Source organism: Buceros rhinoceros, unplaced genomic scaffold (assembly GCF_000710305.1).
Source record: "Buceros rhinoceros silvestris isolate BGI_N320 unplaced genomic scaffold, ASM71030v1 scaffold6587, whole genome shotgun sequence".
In the NCBI taxonomy this organism is placed as follows: domain Eukaryota; kingdom Metazoa; phylum Chordata; class Aves; order Bucerotiformes; family Bucerotidae; genus Buceros; species Buceros rhinoceros.
The window spans coordinates 86,956-99,056 of record NW_010421492.1 but is presented as its reverse complement, the minus strand read 5'-3'; the positions used below and the strand labels follow the sequence as shown (position 1 = coordinate 99,056).

Genomic DNA, 12,101 nt, shown 5'->3' with positions numbered 1-12,101 from the left:
CTGGTGGGGTGAGCCTAAGCCCTCAGCAGTAACTGCTCACACCATCTTTGCCGCTGACACGCGTGTGTCGCAGAGCCGCAGCCCAAGAACAGCGCTGGAAAAGAGCCTGGCAAGTCGATGGATCAATCAGCATGGAAAGTTAAATTCAACTAGTTATTAAAAATGTCTTATTTGCAGTAAAAGGCACAGCAGCAAGAGTTGCTGTCTCTACTATATATTGGCCCATTTCCTTTTATAAGCAGCAGCATATGCCTCTCATCAAATCACCGGGAGAGCTGTTACATGATTGCCTTGGAGGTATCAAGATGTAACTGGGAAACTTCAGGCTATCTATGGAAGTGCAGATTGTTTGCGGTGGTGCAATAGGTTACATTCCATTCTAATCCTGTTCCAAAATGAAACAAAACGATATAAATGCATTTTAAAGGAGATACTGTACAGGATTTGTAGTACAAACAGAACATAATTGTCACTATATCCCTGGAGGTAGTTTTGGCAGGGTTTTAGCACACCCCCCGATAAAACACTCTGAAAGAATCCGAAATCTGAAGGCAGAAGAGAAAAAGTGGAGCAGATTGTTCATATCACAACATGCCAAAGGAGAAGGCGGCTGACAAAAAGTGGCTGTTTCATAAACGAAGAAATCGGACCACCAGCTTCCACAGAAGACACAGACGGCCGAGGGCTGCCCAGTGCTCTAGAGGGCGGGAGACACCTCTCGCTGGTGATTACATCCTTGCCAGGACGCTGGGGAGTATTTCCTAAGGAATTGGCCTCAGAGCAGTGGCTTATCTTGAAGCAGAGCAGTTTATGATGATTTTAGGATTTTCTTATGGTTCTACATCACACACTGTGGCCCACCTTTCTCCTCAGTAATGCTTGCCCAAAACTGTGTGTAATTCCTGTCGTGGTTATTGCATTTGACAGAACTTACGGGTCGGGAATGGGACTGATCAGAGGAGATGCTGTGCACTCCTGAACATCAGAGCCACACTGGCTGAAGCTTTCAGAAACTACTCAGGACATTAGACACCCAAATACAAAAATCTACTAAAGAGCCCAAGGCTCTGGCATATAATCTGGCCATAATATCCTTGTTGCCTGTACAAACTCTGTAACTGCATGTATAAAATAAGAAAGCATGCACATGACTGTAAATATCACACCGAGGAACATAGTGAGGCTGTTCCACCCACGCACCAGCATTTGAGGGGACAAGAAATTGTTACACTCTGCAAGCACAGCTGAACCCTAAGGAGAAGGGTTCACTTGCTGTTTCTCTGCAGCTTCCAAAATCCTCTTTCTTTCTAAGCCCCAGACTGTGCCAGTTTTGTTCTCAGAAGGCACAGCAGGATTTGTCCCAGAAAGGGACGAGACAGTTAAGTACCTTGGTATCACTCCCTTGTCCTCTGAGGGTAGGCTGTACCAGTGACATGAGACATGCCAGCTTTGGGAGCCAGACGAAACTCCCTGAATTAAGTGTTCTCACAGGGCAGCAGCAGATCAGCTTTATAACTGGCTTTATAACTATGTAATAGATTTAGCAAGAAAATACTCATTTTTTCCTTCTTTTAAATTATTTTTTGCTGTCTGGCTGATTGATTTTTCCCATAGTCAGTGGAGGATAAAACCAATCTCCAATGCTGTCTCAAACATCTTTTATATAAAAGTGTGTAGTATTGATTTCTTTCTGTTCCCAGTATTTCCTGCTCTGCTAACCTGTCTCCCGCACCAGCTGAAAGCCAGTGCTCTATTTTTATGTTGCCTTTAACACTGGGTGGATTTCACTGAGCCTTAAACAAGGAAAAACAGCCTAAGGTAATCCTTCATTGACAAACTAATTTAACACTCCTGCGTACACATCTTTTTTGTGGTGGCTGATAATTTCAGACTTAGCCTGGTCCAGGATCAACTGTTTCACATTTCACAAATGTGAGCTCTGTGCACGATGCCAAACTTGCTAACTTTCCCAGAGATATAAGGGTCTTAACCCACCTTTACTGGGTAGAGTGAAAACATTCCATAATTTAATCCTAGCCAACATTCTCTGAGGTTTTGTTATTTTTTCAAAATATACCTCATTATCCTTTTCAATGACAACAAACAAAAAAGTAATTGAGTTGTACTGCTGCCCTTCACGTTACACTTATTTACAGCAGCAAGGATGTTCCAGGTGTTCCACTTGTTTACCTCTGAACCGCCCCCTGGCCAGCCCTGGCCTTCACCGACATTTCCTTTCCACATATAAACCTTGTTGTGGCCCACGCTTACACACTGTGTCATACAGAGTAAGCGACTCTCCGTGATGCTACCTACGGCAAACATCGCCCACAGAACTGATAAACAAGGTTCTGTTATGTTAGTTTAAACGACATTTCTTACAACTAGAGGAACCACACACAGCAATACCTCCCAGACTGAGCATCTGCTGTCTGCACGACAAGGAGCTTTGCTGTAGATGGGAGCAGGGTAAGAGCAGCGGCAGGTACAGGCAGCACCCTGGGATGGAACGTGCTGTTCTAACGGCAGCAAGTTGCTCTGCCTGCTGGAAGCCACTGAAAGCTACTGAAAGCAGCTTGAGAAGGTAGGAAATCGTGCCAGGAGGAGGAAGGGGGAAGTGCCAGTGTCCCTTTCTGTTAGGCAGGGAGTACCTGTTCACAAGATGCAGTGCTGCTGCAGACATTTGTTTTGCACAGAGTATGCAAAAGCTCCACCTGCAGCACCCATTTTACATGCACACACATATATACAAAAAATCCTCTCCAACCAAGTGTAGGACACCGACACGTGCACAGCACAGGAGCCATGGCTCCCTGCCTGGTCACTCGCAACCAGCTCCAAACCCATCCAAGAGGTGATAAATAGGCTAGTGCAGGAACAACCACCTGCTTTACGCTTTGTTGCCATCCAGGCAGGTCTGCAGGATGGAGAGCAGACCCCCTGCTTGCGCTGTGCTTCACCTGCTTTAACACACTTTGCAAGCCTTTGTGCTGCTTCCTCCCCTCCCCGCCCTCCCCAAACACACATGCTGTCCCACTCTCAGTTTATCAGGTGACCAGTGATTTTCCAGGTGATGGGACAGAACTGGGTAGAGTAGGCTGCGTCAGGTACCCACACTCCAGTTGACCACCCTTTCAGTCTTCGTGACCAAAGGAGGCTGAGAACTTAGACTTCCCGGCACTGCCATCAGCTTACTGCCTGACCCTGAGCCAGTGGTGACGGTGGCATGCTCTCCACCACCGCTGCTCCTCTGCTCGACAGGGTGGCTTATTTACCTACATCACAGACCTGCAGCAGACCGATTACTCAGTGCCAGCAGAGTGCTTTGGAGATGTAAGCAGCTGTCCAAGGGATAAACACCACTCACAAACGTTTAGAAATACTACATTTGCCTTTGTTTGCTGTGTTGTAGTATTCCTGGTTCTGCTTGAAAGATATAAAGGGTTTTAAAAGTAAGTGCTCATACAAGACATCTTCCACATACATTCTTACGAATCTCCTAAAAGACGCGGGATCTATTTGATTGAGACTGCCGTTACAAATTCTTATTTTACCTGAGCTCCTTAACAGTTCCAGATTTCAGAGTGAGTAACTCTGTTTTCTTTTAAAACCATGGGAGATAGCCTCAAAGCTCAGACTGCAGTTCTGAGATACTGTTTCACCCATGCTGAAGTGAAGGTGATGTACTTACCAACAGCCTCCTGCAATAACCAAACCGTCGGCTCCCGTCTTCTCCAGTCAGCATGAAAGAGAAGGTCTCACTAGAAGAAAATAAATTGCCCAGACCTTACTATCAGAACTACGGCATAGCTACGTAGTAGATCATTTAGAAAGGGATGCTGCCTTATTCAGGGAGAGATTCCACCCACTGGAGGGTCTTCTAACCTCATCTGGATATACTCTGTGAACAAATTCCATCAGCAGTAGAGCAAAAATATCTGCACGGTTGCGGACCACCCAGGTATCTCATAAGAATTTCAGTGACTTGGCAGTCCCTTTGTACTGCAGAAGGAACACAAGAATCAGATTTTGAGGGCGGTATTCAAATATTCCCTTACATTTTAATTAGATCCTGTCTTTGGACCGTGTTTTTCTTCTTAAAGGAAGAACCTTGGATATTCTCTGAGTAGAGAAATCTAATCCAGAAATAACACAGTTCTCCCAAATCCAGTTTATTTTATATCACTTTCTAAGACGGGTACAAACTTTTTAGTGATAGTTTTAAACCAAAAGAAGGGAGATTTAGACTAGAGAGAAGGAAGAAATGTTTTACGATGAGGGTAGTGAAACACTGACGCAGGTTGTCCAGAGGGGTGGTAGAGGCCCCATTTCCAGATCAGGTTGGACAACCTCATCTAGCTGAAGATGTCCCTGCCTTTGGAGGTCCTTTCCCACCCAAACTATTCAATGACGCCATCCCTTCTACCTAATTCTACTACTTCTACACCTTCAGATCAAAAGGTTCTGACACATCAGTGTAGGGGAAAAATACATTTTTTGAGGTTTCTTTTGAATAAGAAAATGCAAGCCTGGCTCTCCCTTCCCCTGTCCTCCTCCTGTCGTCATTCATCTCCGACAAAAGGAAGACAGGGCTCCTCTGCTGGCACAAAGCTCGGCTCTGTAAAAGCTTTCAGAATAGCATTTCTCTGAGCCTAAAGAAGAGGTGTTCTGCAATGTTAGACACGCACTCTGGGGAAAATGGTTAGGGCAGGTGGTAGGCAGGGCCCTGTGCTTTTTAAGATTTATTTTAAATACTTCCATCTATGCTTTGGGGTTTAGCACTGAGAAGAACATCTCAGCCACACGCCTGTAAGGCGGGCACAATACAGAAGAAAAATAATACAGAACTTAGAAAAAAAAAATATTAGGGACAGCTGCTTGAGCCTGAAGCGGCCAAAACTCAAACTGCTACTTCCTGAACTGGGCACCATGGAGCCTACGGCCACTCCAGATGCACGCCAGCAGCACTGCGCAGCAGAGCACCGCGGGGTTTACCTGCTGTATTCGGAGACAGGGAGCCAGTCCTTGGCATCAGGGAAGCAGAACTGAGGGATAGCCTTGAGGCGCTCCTCTGCTTCACGCATTTGCTTGGTTGGTCTTTCTAGCTGCAGGGGAGAAAATGGAGGTGCGGTGAGTTACTGCTCGTGCCAGCTTCACACCACCTCTCAGAAGGGGGGTTACTACTGAGCTTTAAAGAGCAAGTGCCCATCATCTTGTTCTTTATTTGTTCTTGGCAGAGTGAGACATGACCTCAAGACAGGCTTACAGGTGCTAGTACAATAGAAATAATTGCTGAGTTGTTTTTTCTTTGTTGTTTATTTTTTTAATTTGCCTGAAACTCCCTTGTTGCTCAATGGCCACTTAAAACACAGCCCTAACTCAAATTCCTTTCTGCTGCAAGAGCACAAGAGAAATGCCATAGATCAGCAAAGTCTTTCCATTGACTTCACTGAGTTTTGGAACAAATCCTAACATAGCCAAAAATCAATTAAAAGTTTAATACTTAGAAACTAAATTTAAACACAGTCTTTAAAGCACCTACCATCAGATCAAATTCTCCAGCACTGGCAAAGATAAATTGGTAAACAGGGAAAAGGCTTCAGTCTCCTTCACTATGCCTTTCACTTTGTAACGGATCACTTTGGAGCAATTATGAAAACTGAATGATTCACTCCATTTAAAAAACAGATTTCTATTAATTTTCCCACTTATTCACATTACTGATCTCAGAATGAACTGTACGTAAGAATTCTTCTCTTACCTTGGGAAACTGATATGTCACTTCTGGGAGATAAGTGTTTTTAGAGGGCTTCTTTTTCAGTGACACTACCACAAAATACTCAAATAACTCCCGTTCCTGCCATTCAATCAGTTCCAGTTCCAGGGTTCGATAACTTGGAGCCCTCTTCAGCATTGACTGGATGTGTACTAGACGCTGGGTATGAGCTAGCGTTTAAACAGAAAAGAAAAAAGAAACAGATCATGACCTGGGACTGCACTGGGTACGTGTAAGCCACAGCCATTCACAAAGGACTTTCAGTTTGTCAGCGTATCATTCCAAGCGCGTTCTCCTTTCGAGAGCAAACCCTCGTGCTGCAGTCTCCCTCACTAACTGCACCCATAAATCAAAACTCCCTCCAAGTACTGAAGTGATGCAGCCCTAAGTCACTGAAATAATTTGTTGTTCACTGTTCCCCTGCCAAAGGTCTGCTTTTTCTTCACATGTAGGACTAGACTATAAGCCTTCATGTGGTCGTGCAAATGCACTAGAGCCTCCGGGGTGACACATCTCAGGCCTGACTTGGACCTGGTTTACACTGGTGAGAAACAGTTCTGTGACCTGTCCCTACTTAGCACAGCTTTATGCTAAGAACCACCGAAGGGGTATTGTCTTCTCTGCAGCACAGGCACAGTCCATACAAGTAACGGAACAACCTCCGGGGAGGAGGGAAGGAAAGGGATGAGGTGCACATTGCCTCCTGCGGGACTGCTTTGCTTGTGCCAACGCGACTGAGGGGCAATCTTAGATCCATGGTCATGTCCAGTCCGCATTCAAAGACGTGCCTTGATCCAGTGACTTGTGGCTAGACTTCTATGGTGGACTAGTCAGTCCATCATTACTAGTTCTGGTAGGCCCACAAGTGAAAACAACTAAGTGGAACCAGCTTCCTGCGTGCACTTCCCCACTGCTTTACACCAGGGTCTCTGTGCAATGGCAAGTGAATTAGCAGTCCCTTAAGGCCATATTCACCGACACTGCCCACAGTTTGCAGAAGGGCGACTGTCCCTTGTGGAGCGAAATACGACATCACAAGCACTTGATCAGAGCAGTAACTAACTGACAGAAAGAAAGGGAAAGCCCTTGATGACCAGCCATCACACAACTGGTTCAACAGCACAAAAATTAAAAATTAGTTTGATGAAGCACTTGGGTCTGCCCAACTAGGGAAGCTAAACCCCAGTAACCTGCCCTGTCCTGCCTTGAGGTAGATCCACGCTGCTGGCCAGTGCTTCATATTTGCAAAAGGTGAAACCAAAGAGCCAACCCCAGCAGATGTGGACCTAGTGAATCCTGTCATGCCACATGTGACGATTGTATCTTCGGCCCAGGATGCTCTGAGAGCATCAGTGTAAATATAAGGCACACAGGAGCGGTCAGTTAGGGAGCCATCAGAATGAAGATCCTCTGTTCCACAGCAACAGGGAAAACAGCTTCCCAGTTTCCAGAGAAATCAGAACATCCTCCCGATAACAAGAGGCCAGGGTCTGTCTGTCGCCTTTCATGGGCTATGAGCAGAAGCAACCCCTGTATTTTTTCCACACAAAAGTAAATAGAACTGAAAACGCTTTTGGGCTGGTATCTCTCTACAAAGGAACAGTGCGTCTTTTTCCACGCATCCCTGTACAATGCTGCACACAGCCTGTTACGGGTGGTCTTACCACCACCTATCTGGAATGAATCTTTCTCCCCAAGAAATTTTCTTCCAGCAAGTTTTCCTGCATGAACAGTATGCAGGTGTCATGTGCAGCAGATAGACTTGAATGCTTGATCCTTATAACCACTTACAACCTCCCACTCGAGGTTTTTTCCAGTCACTTACTAACAACATGATAGGTTCTTAGAAATAAACATCTGTTGTTGCTGCCTTCAACTTTTTTATACGTCTCTCCATGTATCAGGACTCTTGAAAATGAGGGACTAAATTTACTGGATGGGCTTAAGCAGAGTTTGTGCAGGTGCTGTGTACTGATAAAGGAATTTCTACAATTTGGAGACCGCAGACCTATAAAAGAGTATGAGAATCACTACACTGGATCAGACCCAGAACCCTTCCTCCCACAGCAGCAAGCAGTAAACACTTAAAGCAGTGTATGAATAAAAGGTGTATTTATCCAACTCAACCCTCAAAGTTTGCACCCAGTAGTCAGTCTGGAAAACATCAGCATCTGTGAAGTGGCTGACAAAGCAGATCTATCAAAGGTCCTGTTCTTCATTATACGACACAGTTGCCAAATCCTTGTTAGATCCTCACAGCTCGTTTTGTCCTTGCTCTCCACAGCCATGCTCCTGTGATGGAAACTTTGTGAGCTCTGCAGTAATGGAGTTAGCATAGCTCAGGAAGGAAAACACAGGCCATGGAACAATGTGCAGTTGCAGAAGAACGTACCCTGCTAAGGTCTGTGACAGAGGCTGACTAGAAGTTATTGAAGGCTGATCCCTTACCTTTAAACCTGTCATCTGAGTCACTCTCACTCTCGCTGTTTTCATCTGCAGAGGAGATAGAGGGATCAGTTAATGCAAAACCAAAGCGATCATAAACTTGGTTAACTATAGTGAAACTGGGAAAAATCATCTCACATCGATCACTTGTGATCCATGCATGCACCTTCCTCAGTTTTAAAAAAATCTTGAAATAAACAGTTGGAATGACTCCTTCGATTGTGTTTTCCTTGGACTAATTTTCAATTTTGCTTGAGAATAAGAGTTTCGTTCTGATGGAAGTGCCAAATCCATTCTCCATTACAGCAGCTGCTTGTGCTGACCACTCACCTATGCTAACCACGGAGATGAACGTGCCATTCGCAACATGGATTATGACCCTTCCGCTGCTTCAGACTAATATTTTGGGGAAAAAACTTATACAGCACTTGAGAAGTCAAAGCAAGCCTTATAAGCTTTGTCTGCCTGGGCCACATTTTCAACCATCAGAACTCACCCAACTGAGTGGCAGTAACACGCAAAAGTAACCGTACGACAAGATGTATTTCTGAGGTGTGCTCGCATTCAAGCTCTGTCGTACTCCTACCACAAACATGGTCTGGATTTCTTTTTGGACCCTGCTTTCCCAGAAGCAGTCTGAAGCACAGCATGAGTTACGCTCACATGCCATGAATTACAAGGTCAAAACTGAATTTGGGACAAAACTTGCAGATGCAAATTACTCAAAAAGTGAACTAAAGCAGCAGCTGATCATGGGATTAACAGGATAGACAATGCTGAGAATCTCGTTCATTTTTAGCTCATCCCCATCTTCTCCTCTTGCAGACAGAAAGTTATCGCTGTTTGCAGAAGAAAGTTGTAAACAAAGTAGAGCCCAGGGGAGATGTGGCAGAAAGGAGGGAAAATCCTGTAACACTCAAACGGATTCACAGAATCATGACGCTTCTGTCATACCTCGTAGAGACGCTGTCTCAATATTTGACATAGAAAGTTTCTTCAGTCGTTTTTTCCCTCTTTTTGCACTGTAGATGGAATTGATTCTTTGGACAAGCTGCAAAATAAGAAAATGAGACCAAACGCTTTTCCATAAGGAGACATTTAATTAATCTAAACAAAGGATTTGACCACGGATGATGAACCAGCTGGAGCCCCCAAAGCCTTTAGTATTTCAAGGTGCAATTCTTACCTCTTCTTTTGAATCCCATTTCTATGAATCACTTATTTTAAACCTCACTCCTTTACCTATGGATACATATTAAAATAACTCAGAAATCTAAATCAAGAATCTTGTAGGCATTTCCAATAAAAGCACAAGGAACCTGTGGATTCGAAGGTAGCTGTTATCCTCCAGCACCTCATTCCTCTCTCTATGCTACTGTTTCTCTCTTCACTTGCATGTCTAAGTAACGGTGATCCACGAGCCATACCCAACTTTGCCAAGGTCTCATGGACCTTCAAAATCAGAATATGATCTTAATACAAAGTAACACGTGTGTTAGCACCTCTCTGAACTGAGGTTTTAGTGTGTTCAATAAGCACAGAAGGAGAGGGTGCTCGCTTTTTAAAGCTTTTTAAAGCTTTTTCAGGTACAGAGTGAAGCAGCTGCTTTGAAGCTATATTGTACCAGCTGAGGATCTGGCCCATACGGACTTCTACATCCACCTTCCAACTCATGCTCTACTTCAGAGGTGCTGTATCTACTTTCTCTAATCTTATCCTTATCTACAAAAGTATTTTGAAGTTAGCTGTTAGGGATGGCTTCAGCTAGCTTTAATCAGCGCTAGACAGAATTTTATCTCCTGGTAAACATCTCCATGACTTCCCTCAGGCAGGGCTAATGCACATAATAACTGTCTATCCAAAAATATCTGAGATGACTGAAAATGCTAATGAGATAACTTGTGTTTACTGCCTCCAACAAGAGGTTGTCATTATGAAGAATTTGTAATTAAGCAGAATATTATAACTTCTGGAGATTCCCAACTATGGAGTAATTAATCTTCGTAATGTTTTTGTGAGTCAGGAATAGTATATTTCATTCCATCGCAGCTTTATCACACAGCTATAATACAATTTGCAAAAGCTGTTTTACCTCAGCTTGCGAAGAGAAATTACTCAGCGTGAGAAACTAATTCGCTGTAGACATGGTAGAAAGTCAGTAACAGCGCACAGACCAGAAGAAAAACTCACGCAACCTCTCCAACAGAGGAAGAGGGTCTGGCCTAGAACAGACAGTCTGAAGCGCTAAAATCCTCACTTGTTCTCCGGCTTGAAGCGGCATGAGGGATTTTGCAGGTACATTCTGCCTGACCCATGTGCAACCCACCAGCAAGGCTCTGCTTGTGACCGCGAGCCTGGCTCTGCCCGCCGGGCATCTGCACAGTGCCACAGCAGAGCCAGCGGGACAGAACCCTGCCCGGCTCCAGCACACGCACCAGCCCAGAAATTCCTGCACGTAAGCACTAAACGAGGCAGGAGGAACCAAGACCGAGGGGCCTTGCTGGGATTTTTCGCTCCCCTCGCTGTGCTGCTTGGCCCTCTGTCTGCTTGAGCTGCTTCACCAGGGTACCACCACCTGCACTGTGGTGGGGAAAGCCCAGATGTTTAAAGCATTTGGATATTGTTCCACGAAGTATCACTGCGGTGGTACAGGAGTTTGTCAGGTTGGAGCTTCTCCTGCTAATAACTAACATTTTGTCATTAAAAACCCTGAGATTTTCCAGTAACAGGGGATTCTAGGAGCTGGAGAGCTCAAAAATAGAAATTTACGGGACAACAATAAACACTCATATGCTGAAAACATAATTTCATATAAGGAGAATATATGTCCCTTAAATGAAAAAAAAAAAGATGGTTTCAAAATAACAGCCAGGCTTCCCAGGTTTTACTCAAAACCAAGTAGTAAGCTACTCAAAGTTACTCTGTAGCTTCCTTCACAGATATATGCTCATTTGTGCAATAAAACAGTAGATTCCAAGAAAGTAAAAATAGAGTAAACATTAAGGACATAGGATTCATTTCCTTCTTTCTGTTCGTCTCCTGCTTAGACAGAATTTCAGACTAATTGACTGTAACATGTAAGTTTCCCTCTACTCACAGTATTTACAGCTAAGCACTTTCAAATATGCTCTTTAATAAGAGCTGGAAAGAGCTGAATATATAGTAAAAATCAACTTTGTTCACAAGCCAGAAGTAAATATATTGGCAGTTCTCCCCCTCTATTGTTATTGTACTAGAAAAGGTTTGTTGGGGTTTTTTGTGGCTGTTTGGTGGCTTGAGTTTTTTTCCATATCCCATTTTGAACTGGAAAACTCCTTGAAAAATGGAAAATTAATTATTACTTCAAATCCATCGAGACAACATGGGGCATGTTGTGAGTAAATGAAAGGGATCATTAGGCCAGTAATTGTTATTTTTCCCCGAGACCAGTAAACAAATGACGGGGAAAGAAAAAGCATTTCAGATGCTGCTGCATTTTATAAATAATAATTGCTTGGCCATCGAACATGCAAAATCATAAAGGTACACAGCAATGCTCCGGCCCACCAAGCTTAAAGAAAAGCGTGCAAAACAGAATTGGCTTAAAACCTACTCCGCAAAGATGGTAATCAGATGTTTGCTAGTCTTGAATGACCCACTTCTAGAGAAGGGATGTTCACAGTATGACTATGTGAAAAAGGAGTACATCTTGGCTCCTGAGACCTCAGTTTTCCTTTAGGATACGAAAAGAGCTTTCCTTGATGGCTAAAGCTGGATAGAAATTTGCAAGCTCTTGCAGACAGGTGACCTATCCTCAGCATAAGCCTGATGATCCTGCCAGTACCTTTGGGATCCTCCTGGCCCGCCGCGTAGACAGCAGCTCACTTGTGGTACTCAGGCT

At 44.2% G+C, this 12,101-nt stretch overlaps 1 protein-coding gene across 1 annotated transcript in view; it reads right to left on the bottom strand.

The window, feature by feature from the left end:
• Positions 1 to 12,101, bottom strand: part of ST5 (suppression of tumorigenicity 5) — a gene marked incomplete at its 3' end in the record, with an annotated part of 77,440 nt that overhangs the window by 30,083 nt on the left and 35,256 nt on the right. Inside the window, exons 6-11 of the mRNA XM_010139674.1 lie at positions 12,045 to 12,101; positions 9,176 to 9,272; positions 8,225 to 8,269; positions 5,762 to 5,946; positions 4,996 to 5,105; positions 3,692 to 3,761 (exon numbers count right to left, since the gene is read on the bottom strand). Of these exons, the coding sequence (XP_010137976.1) occupies positions 3,692 to 3,761; positions 4,996 to 5,105; positions 5,762 to 5,946; positions 8,225 to 8,269; positions 9,176 to 9,272; positions 12,045 to 12,101 (564 nt within the window). The remainder of the gene's footprint in view (positions 1 to 3,691; positions 3,762 to 4,995; positions 5,106 to 5,761; positions 5,947 to 8,224; positions 8,270 to 9,175; positions 9,273 to 12,044) is intronic.